The 18950-nt window shown below is 40.8% G+C and overlaps 2 protein-coding genes across 2 annotated transcripts in view; both read left to right on the forward strand.

The window, feature by feature from the left end:
- crfb1 (cytokine receptor family member b1) overlaps positions 1–4457 on the forward strand; it is a 13161-nt gene extending 8704 nt beyond the window's left edge. Inside the window, exon 8 of the mRNA XM_073474040.1 lies at positions 1271–4457. Coding sequence (XP_073330141.1) covers positions 1271–2086 — 816 coding nt within the window. The 3' untranslated portion in view covers positions 2087–4457. The remainder of the gene's footprint in view (positions 1–1270) is intronic.
- Positions 4458–5834: 1377 nt separating this feature from the next.
- On the forward strand, positions 5835–18924 carry LOC141002260 (uncharacterized). The gene is made up of 8 exons (XM_073473514.1): positions 5835–6072; positions 6634–6753; positions 7370–7499; positions 8374–8549; positions 9000–9148; positions 9534–9684; positions 10289–10404; positions 14819–18924. Exons 2-8 carry the CDS (start codon positions 6705–6707, stop codon positions 15509–15511), a joined length of 1464 nt encoding a protein of 487 aa, XP_073329615.1. The 5' UTR covers positions 5835–6072; positions 6634–6704; the 3' UTR covers positions 15512–18924.
- Positions 18925–18950: the final 26 nt, after the last annotated feature.

Here is an 18950-nt window from a genome sequence, read left to right on the forward strand (position 1 = left end):
ACACTCCCATCATTGTCAATCAACCATTGTCAGAACACACACACAGAAAGGTCACAAAACTACTCTTCACAATGAAGTCCTTGGACTCCTTGGACTCCTTGGACTCCTTGGACTCCTTGGACAAGAGTCTGTTGTCTTATCTATGCTCGGTATTTCAACCCTCTCTATCACATAAGCTCTGCAACCATAAAACTGTCACATGACATAAACCACGAGAGGCCCACAGACACAATGTTTTCACTCTTAACACGTCTTCTATACTCGTTAAGTTTCATGTGCAAGAATAACAAAGGGACATTTGGGAAATCCCCTCACAGAATGAACCCAAGTTCTGTTCCTGAGTTCAGTTTTCAGACACTTTACTTGAGTATCTACATTTTCTGCCACTTTGTTCTTCCTCTCCACCACATTTATCTGATAAATATAGTTACTGTTTACTTTGCAGATTCAGATTATTCAGTATTTAAGGGCTGTTAATCATGTTACATGTTACCAATCAGATATTGTTGTGGCCTTTTTTTTTATTATCTTAATTTATTGGCAATCTGACAGAAAAATCACGGATTCTAAATAATCTGAAAAATGCTGAATATCAGTAATTAGATTACTCTGATAAAGTTACAGATAAACAGATGTAATGGGATTACAGATACATTCAGTAAAAAGTGGATTACCAACAGGATTACAGGATCACTGGTGTGAGCAAAACTGAATTAAATTATCAAGATTAAAAAAAATCGTATTGATATTTCTGGATTTGCATGTTTGATGTAGAGGTCACCCAAAACGGAAAGTAATCAGGTTACATTACTTTGATATTGTGATACTTTGATTACGTTACTGCCTGAATTAGTAACTGTATCAGAATATATTTTTGAAGTTCGCCTCCCAGCACAGGTTGCACAACTCACGGAGTGAATCATTACGATCTCTTTCTTTGTTTCTCGTCGTGACACGATGTTTATTAAGCTCCATACTTGAGTTTACTGGTCTGTTTTGTCTGTGACGCCTCCTATGTAAGGAAACCAAAATAAGGAAATTATGTAATTTTCGAGAAATTTCATCTTTCTGTTGCCATCAGCTGTTTATTAGATACTGTTGCCATGAAGATTCACACTGAAGATTTGCTGCCTTACACTTCTCCCAGCACCATTATTTGATTAGTTCGACTGTGTGATACCTTAAAGTATTTAGAGGAGAAGTTCTTCTTGGACTTGACAAATCCAGTCCACTCTCTCACTGTCGTCTCTCTCCGTCTCCACCACTCTAGGCGGCTCTGAGCGGAGGCTACACCCTCACACCAGAGATGACCATCCCTGACCAGATCACCATTATCCCAGAGAAACAGAGGAGGCAAAACAATGCCACAACGCCCAGACGTGCCAGCAGGCACGCTAACTCCGAGGACGAGGAGGAGGATGAGGAGGAGGAAGAAGAAGAAGAAGAAGGGTTAAATGTCTACATGAACAGGCCCACAGATCTGTCCTCAGATCAGAGCTCCTCCCAGGACTCAGGTAACGCATCGGGGAGCAGGACGCTGGAGGTGGAGGTACCGGAGTTAGAGGTCGTACATGAGGGGCTGGATGCAGACGAGGCCAAAGCTGAAGGAGCTGCAGAGGTTTCTTTCATTCCTGAGGAGACTGGAGTCAGAGAATGTGCCACAGGTGAGGAGGTGGAGGAGGAGCAGCAGAAGGAGGAGGGGGAGGAGGAGGTGCGTCACAGCTCAGGCAATATCGATCTGTTCTCGATCACCCTCGCCTCACTGGCTGTACGTGAGGAAGAAGAGGAGGAAGAGGAGGAGCATACAAGAGACTCTCTCACGAACCTTTTAAGACTGTGCCAGCAGCCTCGAGCGCCCACAGACTCACAAACTGAGGTAGATCATCAGACGGCGGTGGCGGTGACGCTGCCTGCACAGGAAGACTTCACAGGGTCTGGTTATGAAGTCAAACGTACATTTTCTGACTGTTTCAAAACCTGTGATGGTGAGACACAAGAGGAGGACGAGGAGGAGGATGAGGAGGAGGAGGAGGAGGAGGACGAGGAGGAGGAGGAGGACTTCTCTGGGTATATGAGGCACACGTGATATGTTGCTCTGATGTGCGTTTTCAGACCGAATATTAACGTCCGTCCTGAGCGCTCTGATTACAAGCTCAAAGTAAACACTTACATCTCTGAGACAAACACAAAGTAAGAATTATTTTCATGTAGAACATTTGCCGAATTTACAAGTCGGCCCAAAAAATTAAGAATTTGTCATAATCAGCATTTCATAAAGTTTAGAAAGTTTCTCCTGAGTCAGCAACTCACTAAATTGAGCGATTTGTTAAGGGAGTCTGGGGACTTTCTCCAAAAAGAAGCCTATAATGGTCACTGTTTACTGTTTTTACAAAATTTTACATGTTTACCATCAATAAAATATTGTTTTCTTTCATAGATTTAGTGTAAATGGTGAAATCAGTTGAAACAACTTAATGTTTTTACATTTAATGACGGATTTACAAGAAGGCATGAATAATATAACATTAATATAATAATAATAATAATATTCTTCTTGTTTCACGGACGTCAGTTGAATGTGGTCTGAGTAATCGGATCTCAAAGGTGTTGATTTGGGTCATTCACACCTGCGCTTGGAGCTTTCCACCTGTGATCGGATCACTCAGGACCGATGTTAACACCGGGTCTGAACATGAGTAACATTGATTAATCCTTCTTCATTAAAGGAAGAGTCCAACTGAAATATTTAAAGATAGTAAAGGAGGCTGATTTTAGTGTTTTGGTGAGTCAGTACAGTGCCATAATCTTTTTAATCTGCACCAATTTCTTTTTGGTGCACAAACATTTCCAGGAAAAAATGATTAATTGTTTGATTTCTTAAAGGAAAGATATTTTTCTAAGTGTCAACAAACAGCATTATGAAAATGTGTCTAAATAATAATGCTGAGATGTCTCAAATATTTATTGTCAAGGTCGTCGTTGAGCCCTCGATTCTTGTTAATCTTGTTTATTCTGTCCTGGCTGACATATTTGCATATCCATGTACCTTATTTAAAGTTAAACCAGCAAGCTGACGCCACATTCATGTCCAGTTACACACTTTGTAAGAGCGTTCGTGTTGATATTCAAGTGATAACTGTGAAACTTTAATGATACAGAACAGCCTGAAAAAGCCAAATATTTAAGGATAGTGTATGTTAGCCATAGTCGTCGTTCAGTGTAAATATGCTCAGTTCAATGGAAATAATGTTTTATAGGATTATTTTTTTATGGAGGACGTTTTTATGTATAATTAATAACATTAATGTTGACTGTTGTACTGTCAGTGAGCCAGCAGGCACAAAACCAGGACTCTGAAACTGAAGCAGCTAAAAGGAAACGTTCCAGAGGAGGATGAGAGCAACTGGGGAAAAAAATAAAATGTACGTAGGCTATTTTTTTCTCAGAATTCTGACTTTAAACTCTTAATTTTGACTTCAAAGTTCAAAGTCAGATTTCTGAGAACAAAAAAAAAGGGGTTTTTGGGGTTTTTTTCCCCCACACTGGCCCAAATCCTCTTCTGTAAACCGTTCCTTTAAAACTCTATGCAATCGTACAACCACCCCGAGTTACTCACATGTCCCACACACGTGAGTCTTCCCCATCATCCCCACCCTTCATATACAGCATGATGACAGCAGCTAATGTGTGATGTCATGTCTTAACTCTGGACGAGTGACCAAATCGCTGGATTTTTGTCTCGTTATTGTCCCACAATGCAATGCACAAGAGTGGGAATAGATGCACTTCTCACAGGTGAAAAACTTTGACCAAAGTTGGAGTTTTTTTGGTGCACATGTTGTTTAGTGTCCTGTTTTATACTTAATACATAACCATTAGTTGTAGTATGTTGTTTACGACTGGACTTGGTGAATTATGTAGGTTTCATGCTACGATAACAGTGATTGGGGGCCTGATATTAAGAGTTTAAATGTATGAATGTAATGTGACTGCTGTAGCCTCCGTGTTGTAGCTTGCATGCCTCCCACACAGCAGATAGTTGAAGTGAAGAAGCTGCACAGATTCCTGACTCCTGTGTTTCCACGAGGTCACGTGATTTCCTATCAGCATCCTCCTCAGGTGCTGCCTTCAGGAACTGCAGGACAAATTCCAGTTAGATCTGCAGCCAACTTAGAGCCACAAAATGTTTATCAGAGAACTTGAGTTTAAATTCCCCAAAGTGCACATAGTTTTTTATATTTACTTGTTACTGTGTAACAACAGCCTGCATTTCCAACTACTTGTTCTTGTTATACAATATTTTTGCATCTGCATTCAAATGTGTTGTCCTTGTTTTTTGTCTATTTATATCATGTAATTGTTTCCTATTTAAGTACACGGAGAACACCTTTAAACAGGAGTCAGACTCCCTGTATGTGCAGGCTACACACTGTCAATAAAGCTGATTCAAATTCTGATTATAGTTCATTGTATGTCTTGTTTTTATGTTGTTAAATTAGTCGATTTAAAATTTCTACCTAAATAAAACATCTTCCTAATGTTCACATTCCTCCATGTTAGTGTCGTAGAAAGTCAAACTTGAGTGAAAGTGAAGACAGAAAGTCTTAAAGTATCTGATATTAAATGTACTTAAGTATTAAAATTGTGTAATAATTTGATTTTTGGATCTGGAATTCATCATTTTTCCGATTATGGGAATCTGTGTTTACAAACTTGTAATGTGCTTTGATTAAATAACTGTAGTGGAGTTAAAAAGTAGAATATTTTCCTCCAACATAAGAAGTATCTATCTATCTAAGTGTAAAGTAGCAGAAAACGGAAATACTCAAGTAAAATAAAAGTACCTGAAAATTGTACTTGCGTAAATGTACTCAGTTACATGAAGACAAAAGTGTTCTTTACCGCTGGATCTGCAAATAAAAGCGGCCTGTAGCCGAAAACCTATAAGAATTGTTATTTTGTCTTTATTTTACATATCCAATCAACAGCTATGGAATGTAACTAAGTACATTTACTCAAGTACTGGACTTAGGTACAATTTTGAGGCATTTGTACTCGAGTATTTCCATTTTCTGCTACCTTATTCTTCGATTCCACTGTTTTTTGGCAGCAAATATTGTACTTTTTACTGCCACTACATTTATTTTGTAATTTAAGTTACTTGTTACTTTGCAGATTACATGCTGCAACAGTACGGAGGAACAAAACTACCAAAATTGAAGATAGACACAGAGAAAAACAGAGCGATATCAATTTATGTTATATTTTATAATTTAATTAATGCCTAAATTTAATTTTAAAATGATTTTGGTGCATTTAATTGTTTATTTACTTCATTTTTAATTAAGTTACATTTTTTACATCTATTTAATTTTTTTATTTTGGCAGTTCTGGTCCTCCAGACATGAGATCCTTGACGTACATTAAACATCAGATACTTTAAGACTTTTCATATGAATAAGACTTTCACTTTTACCAAAGTAATATTTTAACACGAAGCAAATAAATACAGATGCTAATTAAAACAGATATCAATTTATGTCACATTTTATAATATAATTAATGCCTACATTCAATTTTAAAATGATTTTGGTGCATAATTGTTTATTTATTTCATTTTGAATTCATTTACATTTTTTACATCTATTTTTATTTTGGCAGTTTCGGTCCTCCAGACATGAGATCCTTGAAGTACATTAAACATCAGATACTTTCGACTTTCACTTTTACCAAAGTAATATTTTAACACGATTTCGTTACTTTTACTCGAGTACGACTTTTAGGTACTTTTCTAACAGCGCTGCCAGTCATCGTGCCATGAATCACGTCGCTGTCGGATTGGGAACACAATTTTCCCGGCGGTCCGTGAAGGCAGCAAGAGTAGCGGTAGTCTAACGTGTGTCAACACAAGTCAGCGGGTCCGTGGAGTCCTCACAGTTACAGGTCCGTGGTGTCCTCACAGTTACAGGTCCGTGGTGTCCTCACAGTTACAGGTCCGTGGTGTCCTCACCGTCACTGTCTCCTCCTGTGGCTGAACTCAGAGGACAAACACGGAGACACGTCTCACGACAGGTAGCTGTGAACTCAGACGTCTTGTTAGCTTCTGCTAGCTTGTGAGCTAACAGCTAGCCCGTTAGCTTAGCTAGCGGTGAGCTGAGGTGATTTCCGGAGGCGTCTGAAGAGAAAACACGAATACTTTTTAAGTTTGCGGGTGAAATAATGTCAGATATCGTTTATCTGTCCGTCACAGCTCAGTCATTTAGCCACTGTTTTCTCATTTAAGTGACGTTAAAGTGGAGTGTGTGTCTTTTTAAGCTAACTGAATCGGTGCAGTGAATCACAATCGAGTTTGTTGCCAGGTCTTTTTTTTTCTCACATAAAAGGAGTTTGTCGTGTTGTTTTTGGTGTTTTGGTGCCTAAAAATAATCATAAAGAAACATGTAAGACGAGAAATGACATTAAAATATGAAAAATATGACAGTGATGTTCAGGAATGTGCCTTAATGTGAGTAGAAGTAACTGTTTATTAACTCTAGTGTAAAGTTTCATCCCCTCTCATCATCCATCAGATAACACAATGTTATAATAACAGCATTTATCAGACATCATGGTGAACATAATGTCATGTCACAGCTCATATGGAAAGTGAAAGCAGCAGCAGAGTCCTGGGCTGATGGCTCTGCAGCAGAGATGCTCTGGAGGTCATGACTGCTCTCATCTGGATGCTCACGTGGCTGCCTCAGGTCCTGCCAGGTGAGTCCACAGCCAGGTGATGTCTCGTGGGTGTCGTTACAACCCCCCTGCACCACAGCTACATCCCAAAAAAGGTGCCCTCCCCCGCCTCAGAAGACAACCTGACAACAGAGAGGTGTAGCGATTAGGGATGCACATTTTAATGACTCTCTTTAATCGATAGTCGGGGAGGGAATAGGACGTGCCAGCTGATTTCTGGGTTTTAGGACTACAGGCTTTACATCCACGCCTCCAGGAAGTGTAATGTAATGTAATACATCATCACACGATGCACTGAGGCCCAAAAAGACATTTCTGAGCGTCACAACCCTCGAGAAATGTCTGTTTGACTATCAGACTTTGAGCCATTCGGTCCAATAACATTCGGAAAGTCTAGAACTACATTACCCACAATGCAACTCGACCTCAAACAATTCAGTTCAAGATGTGTGTATGTTACGCTCGTAGCAGCTGATGTAGTCTGAAGCTGAGATGAGGAGCAGCTCACAGGTCAGATTTTAAGCGTTTAGTTTGCAGCTGACTCACACGACGTCACATAAACATTAGTGGAAAATACTGTGACCGTCACTGGAGAGTCCAACAACTAGATTCAACATGTTGTGTGTTTGTTTTCCAGCTATGAGTGAACTCCCCCCGCCCGTCAACCTGACCCTGAGCTCAAGTCATTTCATTCATCTGCTGAAATGGGAACCTGGACCGGGGACACCCCCAGGAGTTTACTACAGCGTCACTGTGGGCACAGACCGGTAGGTTTCATCTGAGTTTGTAGGCAGCGATGTTAAATGTTTAACGCACGAACCACCATGTAATACATGATACAGATGTTATTATAATTATTATTAAGGATCAGATGTCGTCCGAATGTCACAGATCTGGGTTTTCTGTTCTGGTTCTGTCTTGAAAGATTCTGTCTCCATACAGAAAAAGTCAATAAGGAGAAATTTAGATGAAAACAAACAAGTATTCCCACGGTAAAGCAGAATTATGAGATTAAAAATCATAGATAAGAGATACAAAGTTGAAATTGTGTGATTAAAGTCAGAATTATGAGATCAAAAAGTAAATTTTGGGATAAAAAGTCATAAATATGAGCGAAAACGTGAAATGTTGTGAAAGACAGAAAAAGGCATAAATGAGAGATTAAAAAGTAAAAAATTGTGACATAACATTTTTAGGTGATAAGAAAACAGTCGTAATTATGGGATAAAAAGTCTTATTTAGGAGATTAAGTCAGAATTTTGAGGAAAAAGTCAAAATTATGAGATTAAAGAATTATAATTTGGGGATTAAAAGTCATAATTATGAGATTAAGAGGTCGAAATTGTGAGATTAAATTTTAAAATGACAAGTAAACAGTCAGAATTATGGGATAAACATAAGTAGGAGATTAAAAAGTCAAAATTTTGAGGATGAAATAAAAAATGATGAGACTAAAGTCATAAATAGCTGAAATGATGAGAGAAAATCATCATCATGAGATTAAAACATCAAAATAATAAGATGCAAAAATCTAAATTATGAGATAAGAAGTTGAAATTATTAAATAAAAAGTAAAAATGATGAAATTTGACTCGTTGCCCCTCTGAAGCCTCCTTCTCTCCCTCCTCTCTGCCCCTGCAGGGGAACCAGCTTGCGGCCGGTGTCCAGCTGCCAGCGTGTCCGGCACCCGCTGGTCTGCAACCTGACAGCAGCCTTCTCTGACCGAGATGAGACCTACTTAACCGAAGTCACAGCCCACCTGGAGGGACGGACCTCCAAACCTGACACCTACAATGATTTTCGGCCCATGAGAGACAGTAAGTGGCTCCGTGTTGAAGATACTGGAGAGGGATTCACTTTAAATTGGACCTGTTGTCTTCATCCTCCCGTCTGCTGTCAACAAGACAATTAAAGAACTGGTTCAGCTTCCAACCCGGAGCCTGGTGTTGCCTTTATGTCAACACAGGCTCCAGCTTGTTGTATCTCCATTTACAAAGAGGTCTGATGTTTTTGTGGTCGGGGAGAAGCTGCGTGTAAAGAGGCGGCTGCTCAGAACACACAACACATGAAGGAACAATCAGCCTCAGGGTTTGTTTGTTTTTTTGCAAGTGTGGAAGTGAAATAAGTTTTAAATTGAACTTGTTGAGACCTGCAGAGATGCGCCTCAGTAAACTGCTTCATGTCTTTCACCAGATGTTTGTAATGGCCGTCATTAACATTTTAGTTCATGTACCTGAAGCGTTTCTTCTGTCTGACGTGTCTTCCAGCTCACCTGGACCTGCCGCCGCTCTCTGTGACGCCCTGCGATGGATACCTGTGTGTGGACCTTCGGTCTCCTGTCGAGCACCTCAGAGAGTTTTATGATACTCTGGACTACAAACTCAGGCTCCAGTACGACGGTGTGGAAAAAAAGAAGGTACTGTACACGGACTCACAGACGGTGTTTTATTCACTTGTGCCATCACGATTAACACGTTTAAAGGTCTCGTGATGTAGAGAGCCCGTCAGACAGGCACAAAAGCGCAGCGTTCAGACGAGACGGTGTGAGAAAAATGTGTTTTCTGAGCATTGGTTAAACATTTTCTAGTAAACACCCAAAATAAAAGTATGAACCTGCAAATGAGCAGAGATATGAGAATATGGGGAACAAAACCGGAAACCATAACCGGTGATAGAGGCTGTTTGACCTTGTAATGTTGTTTGTAATGCCCCTGGATGCTTCCTGTAACCTGGAGGACAGCAGCTGTTTGTCATGTTGTGTCTCAGTCTAACATCCGTCTGTTGTCTCTGTGTCTTTTAAGGACACCAAGTCTCTGAGAAGAGTGATGTTTTTGGAGTATGTGCTCCCCGGCAAAGAGTACTGCGTCTCCGTCTGCTTCTCAGACATCGTGCGGAACAAGTCCAACTACAGCCGGCCCGCCTGTTACCTCAGCCCGAGCAGCTTTAAATCAGGTACTGATCTCTGTGTTTGTGACTGTCGTGTTCCTCGAGTACCTCGTCATTTTACAGGCCTTGTTTTAAGTCTCTCGTAATATCTTGCAATGGATTTTGCCTTTGACATGTTAATAATGTAACTTAGTAACTGCCTTCTTTAATTTCACTGCAAATTGGGAATAAATCCAAAAGGGGTGGGTAAAACAATCAATTCACAAAACTTTAAGAAATGTATCTCCCACGATTCAGAATCTGTTCTCAAATGTCAAAAATCAACTTTCTAAATGTTAATTAATAGCAGGAGCGTTAAATCAGAATCAGAATACCATTTATTGTCACAGGATATAAAATAAAACCAATACAAAATCAGTAAATAACATGAAGTCACTTTTACGTGGTGATATGCCTCTGCCACATATTCATCTTTATTTATATTTATATTTTATTTATATTTAATTTGTGAGTATTTTTGTCCACATATTCATCTTTATTTTGAAAATTTTTACATTTTCAGTTAATTTATTAGTATTTTTGTCCTAACAATGGTGCTGATACTCCTGTTTCAGGCTTTGAGATGAACTCATGTTCATGCGTTGACATTATCCTCCTCTCCTCTCTGCAGACGCGTTGATCTCCACCCTGCTGTGTTCGTTGGTGATGATCGCTGTGGTCATCGTGGCCCTGCTGTTCTCTGCTGGTTACATCTGTCTGAGGAGGAGGCCGCTGCCGCTCGTCCTGGTAAGTCATACTTTCATTGTTGTCGTGTTCTGCGCTGTAGGCGTCAACAAGCAGCAGTAATGAGTCTGAGTTCATTAGCGGTTTTAAAAAAAACAGTTTCCATTTTCATTTTTTATTGTCTTTTTATGGAAAATGAATAATTAGTCAGCAGTCATTACGGGAATCTCTGCACTTATAATATTTGCTGTGTTTGTCATAAAGTTCCCCCCAAAAATGTCAATCCAGTCATCATCTCCTCCCTCCATGCTGACGGAAAGTCAGGTGAAGTCTCGTAGTCCACAAAACATTTCGGTGTTGCAGCGTTCTCCTAAACAACTGAAGTAGCTGGAGACTTGATTTAAAACTGTGACAAAACAACCAAAAAAACCCTAAAATGTCTCCATACAGCTCGTCTGCTGTAATCCAAGTCTGCAGAAGCCCCGAGATCACAAACAGATTTAAGAAGATGTATTTTTGGAAGGTGTAGATGTAATTTTGGGAATTTTTAACAAGTTAATTCAACTTTCCTTGTGAAAAAACCGTATCAAACAGAAGTTATCAGTAAAACCAGAGTCTCCAGAGTGTTTCATGTCTTCATAAATATATTTAATGCGTCAGTGTGAAAGACAACGACCAACATGATCTATATCTACCTAAAAAAGTACACAGTACAGTCCCTGAAGGTCGGCTCAGGACTCATTTTAAGCACAGCGAGGCTTTACCCTCCTTACTGCTGCACTTCTTCCACCCTCACTCAGCTGCAGCATTCGAGACGAGCCATCAGCCCTGACGCTGAAACTGCATTCCTTGGTGTGGTCCCCGGTGAGGTGGCAGTGTCTGTTGCCCAGTCAGATGCCATCACTTTTGGCCCAAACGCCTTATTTTTGTTTCATTTGAGCCGGTCCTCCCACCCGCGGGCGCAGGGTCAGTCATGTGAGGGCACATTTAAAGCTTGAGAAGCTGAAATACTCGACCAGGGGATCGTCCAGGGAGGATTATAGAGTCTGGCAGCAGTTTCATATGACGATCTGTGTTTTATGTGTCATTATGAGTAACAACCTGGACTTTTTATTTTATCATTTCATCGTTATCGTCTTCATTTTCTCTGCATCTTCTCTCAGCTGCGGTCTCGTCATTTGTATGTCTCGTTTTTTTTTTTTTTTGCATTTAAAAAGTCAAAAACATTTGAATAAGAATTTCTGTGGTTTCGGATCTCTGTCATCTCACAACTTCTGACATCTGTGGTGTGATGTGTCGAGTCAAAATGACTACATCATAAAGAAAAGATATCAGGTGAGACTTTAAATCAGAGCTCTGTTGTAGTAGTTTAAAGTGGATCCAGTTCGCTTTGTGTTACCGTTGTTGGTTAATAGGCACAATAAGCGTTCTGTTTTATTTTGTGGTTTGACAGAAAAGCAGCTCGCGCTTGACTTTTTCTAGGTAAAGTCACAGGAAAGAACTGCAGGCGGAAACACACACTCTTGTTTTACATACAGCCCCAGTGTGCCATGGCTGTGGTCGATCTGTGGTGACAGAAGAAAAAAGACAAAGGCAGAAAGCTGCTCGTTGTTTCTTCTGCTGCAGGATGGTTCATGGTTCATGGTTGATGCACTCACTTTGTTTTCTGAGATAAGAGAAGAAGACCTGGCTGAGCTGGAAGTGGTGGTGTCGATGCAAGAGTCATCTTCTTCATTTGGAAAAATATCTAAATGTATCTGATTACATTACAATCGACTTCTCACATTATTCCCTGCAGGTCGTCATCTTCACCCGTCAGTAGAGAGGAAGGCTGCTCTCTACGTCTGTGTGTAGAACAAGTGTGTGTTTCCGTTCGCAGTTCCTTTCTGCTCCTTTACTCAGAAAAAGTCAAGCGAGCGCTGCTTTCTGTAAAACCACAAAGCACAGTTATCGTTTGTATTCATCGAGAACAGGGTGCACGAAGCAAACCGGGTTTACCTTCAGCTACAACAGCAGAGCTCTGATTTCTCCTCTGTATTCCAGAGCCGAACTTCACGGCATTATTCTGGGTGATGTAGACGGGTGTCTGATGTCTGATGGGAACAGTCCTGCAGCCAGACGGGCTGAGCTGCTGGTTCTGAGTCACTGTTTGAATCAGTAGTTCTGCTGTTTTGTCAGAACATCAGGACAAACAGTCGTGGTGACGAGACACAGATATAAAGTATTAATATGTTTTTGGCATGAGATACTGATCTCATCCATTTGGGAGAGGATTTAGGGAAACTGTAAAACATATTTTGAGTTCTGACTTTTTCTCAGACTTCTTCTTCGCACTCAGAACCAGGATTCTGAGTTTGAAATCAAAATTCTCACTTTTTTTTTTAAATTCTCACTTTTTTCTTCAGAATTCTGACTTTCTAAGAAACCAGAACTCTGAGTAAAAAGTCATAATTTTGAAAAAAAGATGATTTATAAAATTAGGAGTAAAAGTAATTTTGATGATGAGTCTGCTGACACTTGAAAGTGTTGAAGGGTTGTGGCTCTGAACTTGTGAACCTCGGGGGGGAAAAAGGGGGTTGAGACCATTAATCAGTTGGCAGCTTCTGAAACCTTCAATTCATTTCAGTCCCTGTCTTTGTCTGGTTGCTGCCTGCTGGGATGGAGGAGCTGTTGGCTGCGTGGGTGTCAGTTACAGTTAACCTTTTATTATTTGTGCTGATTGTCTCATGCGAGGGGGATTTGAACACGCTTTTTTATGAAATAAGATGCGGTTTCGTGTTCAGTTATCGACTGCCTCGAGTCAGCCGGAGTGACAGCGAGACGTGGAGGGGCTTCCCCCTCAAACAGGATCTGTATGTGGCCGATTAATTAAATGTAACTCTTGGGAGGGGACTTCAGGCTTTTGGTTGGTTTCTTTTCCAAAACAGCGCTGAGCAGCGAGCACTCTGTGGACTCTCGCCTTCTTTAATATGATTCAGCAACATTTCCACTGGAGGGAAATATGTTGTTGCTTGATAACATGTAGAAGATACACAGCTTCATGTGAACAACTGTTCACAGTGTGATAAGTTCAGGTCAGACAGCCGTCCAGTCTGATGACGTGAACCAACATTTAATGAATATTTGTAAGTTATTTATTCTGCAGCTTAAACTGGTGACGGATAACTTTTTTTTGCTTTTTAACGTATCATTTTGAAGCAAATGCTGACGGCACAATGTAATGTCTGTATGGACACGTGTCCTCTGGTGTTGGATCCCTTGAGTCCCTTAGCCGGCGAGGTCGGGCCTCCATGGGTCAGACTTGTTCTGACACGTCCCACGTATGTTTAATAAGATTGGGATTTGAGGAATGCGAGGCAGGGTCGATACCTGGAGCTCTTAGTCACGATCCTCGGGTCATTCCTGAGCAGTTTTGCAGCGGGGCAGGGCTCTTTGTCCTGCCGGGCTGGTTACTGCCTGTAGGGAGCGGCGTTACCATGAGGTGGTGTTCGTGGTCTGCACTCAGTACTGCACTGTACTGATTATACAGTAATGTCTCTCTGCCAAAAGATCCCCCTGAACCCTCGACACTGGACTCTTAAGTCATTTTGAAAGCACAAATTCCCCAAAATGTTTCGGTTGCAGCTTCACAAATATGAGAAGTTGATGTGGGTGAAAGTTGCATTAAGAGTTGCAAACCTTCAGTTAGCAGAGGGGTGGGCATTTCTCCATTATATGACGTGCATCGATGCAGAGACAGAACATAATCCAGAGATCACAGCTTCTGTCGATTGCTGAACAATAAAGTTGTTAAGTTACGTCGCTCTCATGCTCTGAATTGTATCATCTACATTATATGTCGGAGGGAGGCTCAGATCAGCAGCAAGTGATAAAAAACTCACCCAGCATTTTGAAAGCAGAAGTTTTGGTGCACGTCGGATTTTAAGAACATGACGAGACACATGCTGTGTAACTTCTGACTCACAACAGCAGCCAACTCTGCCGTCCAACTCAGAGAGAGGTGTGTACAGCAGAGTCACATTTTGGGCGTGTTTGACACGTTTAATAAGTGGAGCTGCGATGTAAAATATAATGTCTTCATAGATTACAACACACTGATATATAAATATGACCTGCAGACATGGATCCTGGTGTTAAAAATGTTCAGTTTTTTATATCTTAGATTGTTGTAGTCTGATTATTGTCATGAATTTATAATTAAAAAGGAAATGTAGATGATGAAAAAGAAGCCATGTGTAGTTATATAGGTGCCGGATGACGTACGTTGAGATGCATTTGAATTGTTGACAGAGAGCAGAAGCAACACGTCACATCTGAGGAATTATAACCAGGAAATGCTGAGTGGTGATAAAGTTTGATGAAGGACTCAGTCACTGACAGTCTCAGTTTATTTTCCTACTGACTGTTTGTTGTTTCTGTCTGTTGACCATCTGCTGCTCATTAAACCTCTTTCTGTCTCTCCGTCTGTGTGTCTCAGACATCCATCTACCACCTGGACGAGGTTCTGGTGGCCTCTCCACGCAGCACGTCCCTGTCGTCCCTCCTGAACCTTAAAGCAACACCGCCCTCTTCTGGTGAGACCGGGAGCAAACAGACTTTGTCAGAGGACAGCGACGAGGAGAGTGAGACGGAGAGCAGCGGCGGAGGAGATTATAAACTGCGGGTGGGCACTAACCTCGTCTCTTCCTCCTCTTCGTCTTCATCGTGTTTGGCGGCTCCTTTATCTCCAGCGCCTGAACCAACGCCGAGCTCATCCTCAAACCAAACATCAGCCCCCCCGACACGCACATCGTCACACGCTGAGCTTCTGCCAGAGTGTGTTTCAGATCCTCCTGCAGACAGTTTGACTGGAGGAGGAATCGAGCCAGATAAAGAGGAGGAGGAGGAGGAGGAGGAGGAGGACGAGGAGGGGGATCAGGATGTTAACCTCCTCACATTAACCTTTGGCAGACATGATGAGGAGGAGGAGGAGGAGGAGGAATTATTACATGTTGAGTCTTCTGCAATCCTGCCTGCACAGACACAGGACGCTGAGGAGGAAGTTGCATTAAGATCCTGCTCTGTTGACGAAGAGGAAGAGGAAGAGGAGGAAGAAGAAGAAGATGAAGATGAAGAAGATGACTGTGGATATATGAGGCGTCCACCTCCACGTGTCTTACAGAACTTTTAATAGAAGTCTTGGAGGTTTTTCCAGCTGCAAGTTTTGTGTTTTTTATGATTTTGTAATGTGTTAAAATCCAGTGTTACAAAGACCGACTGTGAAGCCGCCGGCGCACGAGGCAGCACTCATCTCCATTAATTGGGTCGAGACACTGGAGGCTCGTAATATTCTCCTCTCTGATAAAATGTTTTCAGTTTCGAGCGATGGGCCCCGTCAGCTTTTATTTGGATTTAGATTTTCATTAGCGATCTAGCGCGGCAAATTAAAGGCTTCACGTCAGCTGCAGGTCGCTCTTCACCCGTCAGCGTGACGCGTTGTCGACCGCTTTGATTCAGAGAAACACGAGCGCCGACTCGCTGCCACATGTTTATTCTTCTGCTGACGTTCTTACTTTTCCTGCTGGGTGTCAGATTCATGAAACCCGCCCCTCGACAGGAGAACAGGCAGCTTCTGTACAGCAGTTTACAAGCGTTTTAGGATAAAAATACAACAGTGTTCCTGCACGAGGCCCATTGTTTTCCTCTCCGCCATAAACTGTGAATCGTGTTACTTTATGTGTATGATGCCAGTGCTTCCTCTGCAGCATGAAAACACCACAGCTGTACGTTCTGAGGGTCAGAGACCACTCGTCAAAATACTTTTATTTTGCATTTGTCTCTAATGTAATAATGTTTTTTCATTATACATTATTATATTAACAGTTTGAGTGAAACGTTGAATCTTTGTAAAATGAATTTCAGAATATCTCAGGATTATGTTTGTCGCTCTTTTGCTTTAATGACCTCACAAAGTGTGATTTTTCTGACTGATGTTGTGATTCGATTTGGGATTATTATAATTTCTTTTTTAAAAGAAATCGATTGTAATCGATTTAAAACATGTGATGGAGCATTACCACATTTATATACCATCAAAATATCAACTGATCTATTTTCTAATGAATTGCTGCAACAATCAGTCATAAAAGTTGTGACTTAACTTAAAATAAAGTAATAATAATACAAATAGGAGAACAATAAGACATTTCCTCTGCTGGATCAGAGGACGCCATCTTTCCACACCACAATATTAAAGTTGTCGATTTAAATTCGATCAATCCTTCAGCCCGTAGCGTGCACTCGACCTGGCCTGGACTCCACAAGTTTGTGTAAGACCTGATGAGCCCAGACAAACCTCAGAGCGTTCACAGAGCTACTTGAAGACAAAAAAAGGGACCAAGAACACTGTCAGGCTGGGATCGTGGAGTCCATACCAGCTCGAGTGCTCTGAGATATTCTGAGATTGTTGGACATGTTTCAAAGACTTCCACTCAAACTGTGGAGCTGATTTTATCATGTGTAGTGAAACAAATATGTTGAGATGGTCTCAAACTTCTGGACCGGCTGTGTGGTTCTGATCAGGGAACATCTTCCTTTAATCTTCCTTTACATGCAGGGATTTCTTCCTGGGAATTTTAGGGCATTAATTTACAGGAATTTTGGTAATTTCATGCAGAATCCAGCCAAAACTAACTAACAGCTTCGTGCTTCACATCACTGGACTGTTTTTGTCGTTTTATTGTGCCACTCATGTTCGATATATCACTCTTTACACGCTTTAGCAGAAAATCAGAGCTGTAATGACGAGACCACTGAAAGAGAATTTAGTTGCCAATCATTTTATTAATTGATGAAGCAAAAACCTCAAACATTGTTGCTGGTTTCAGCTTCTTTGCTGCTTTTCTTTGTCGTTTCTGACAGTGAATGAGGAGTCTTTGTGTTTTGACAGTTTGAAGACGTCACTTTTTGGGCTCGAGGAAATTATGATGAGCGTTTTCACAAGTTTTAAACAAATAGCTGATTAATCTTGAAGATAATCAGCAGATTCATGGATCATGAAAATAATCGTCAGACGCAGCCCGAGCAGCAGATGTCGCCGTCACAACATGTAGTTGTTTCTGTTGCTCTGAGCGTTGCTGATCGATGACGTTTGACTGTTTAACTCCTTCATCACTGAAAACTGAGTCTGTGAAAACAGTTTAGGAGAAATGATCGTCTGCCAAAGGGTCCACATGATGAGTACTGCACTGCTTTCAAAACTGTGCTTTTCTGTGTCCGGACTTAAAGGTGCAATATGTGAGAATAGGCCACCTGTCATCCCAGAGTAACTGCTAACTGCTGCTGACAGCACCTGCCGTTAGCTCGTTAGCTCAGTTAGCCGCGGTCCAAACCGACTCCTACACACTTTCACTCGGTCACTCACGTCGATCATCTTTCCTCAAAGGGACATTTGAAGGACTCTTTGTGTGAAGACACGACAGAGTTAGAGGAAACATTTTAGTGTCACAAGCTAACTGTGAAATTAGAATCAGAAATAAGCTGCTTTATTGATCCGAGGGGAGAAACTGGGTCACGTCACAGAATAGAAAAGTAACGGCCGAGAGAAATTATATAAAAAAAAATAATAAATACAGAATAGATGATAATGTTTCTGTCAGTGGGCGTGTGTTGTGTCGGATCGGATTGTAACTGGGCCGCTGCTAGCTGGTTAGCATGCTAACAAAGACACCTTAACCGTTATTTCTTTACATGTTGTTGATAATGAATTTAAAATTCTCACACGATGCACCTTTAACTCTCCTCAGCTGGAGGTTTGTAACGAGCTGAAACTTCTTGCTGCCCAATCGACGGCAAACAATTTTTTATATGTTGATTAATTTTGATAAATCTTTTGCATCTGGTTCCATTTTCTTTGAACAGAAGTGGATTAGGACCATCAGGAAACACTTTTTTGGGCATTCTGACTTTTTCCCCCACAATTCCCACAATTTTAAGAGTTTAATCCTACATTTTTTAATTTTAACCTTCATATTCTGAGTTAAAAGTCCAAATTAAAGCCAAAGAAAACAGTCAGAACTCAAAAAAGATGTTTAGCAGTGGCCCTGTCGTCTTCTCTATCTTTGTTTTGTATGAAACTAAACTGAATATCTTTAGTTTCTGAGATAAGTCAGATAAAACAGCATCTGACCGTGTCACTTATGACTCTGGCAGAAATAATTGACACGCTAAACATTAATTAAGATAATAATATTTAGATTCCCGTATCAAACAGAAGCACCTTTAAATGTGTTTCTCTCTGCCTGTTTTTATATGATCATTATCCCACATTAACATGTTTCAGCTGAGCCTGAGAATCATGTTTGCATTGTGACAGTTATACATTATACGACAGTATATTAATGCAGCAGTGTTTCACAGTATCATGTCATGTTTTCCATATTTTATTGTCATGTTCAGCGTACAGTCTTATTTAAAGTAAACATATGCAACTGTATTTAAGCAACATAATCAAACAAGTTAATGACATTTTTGTATCTTTTATACTGTAATAATCACACAACTCAAACATGAATTCACAACCAATAAAGTCACATTTTACACTCATCTGTTGATCTTTTGCATTATTCCAG

This window comes from Pagrus major, chromosome 9, assembly GCF_040436345.1.
Source record: "Pagrus major chromosome 9, Pma_NU_1.0".
Classification (NCBI taxonomy): Eukaryota; Metazoa; Chordata; class Actinopteri; order Spariformes; family Sparidae; genus Pagrus; species Pagrus major.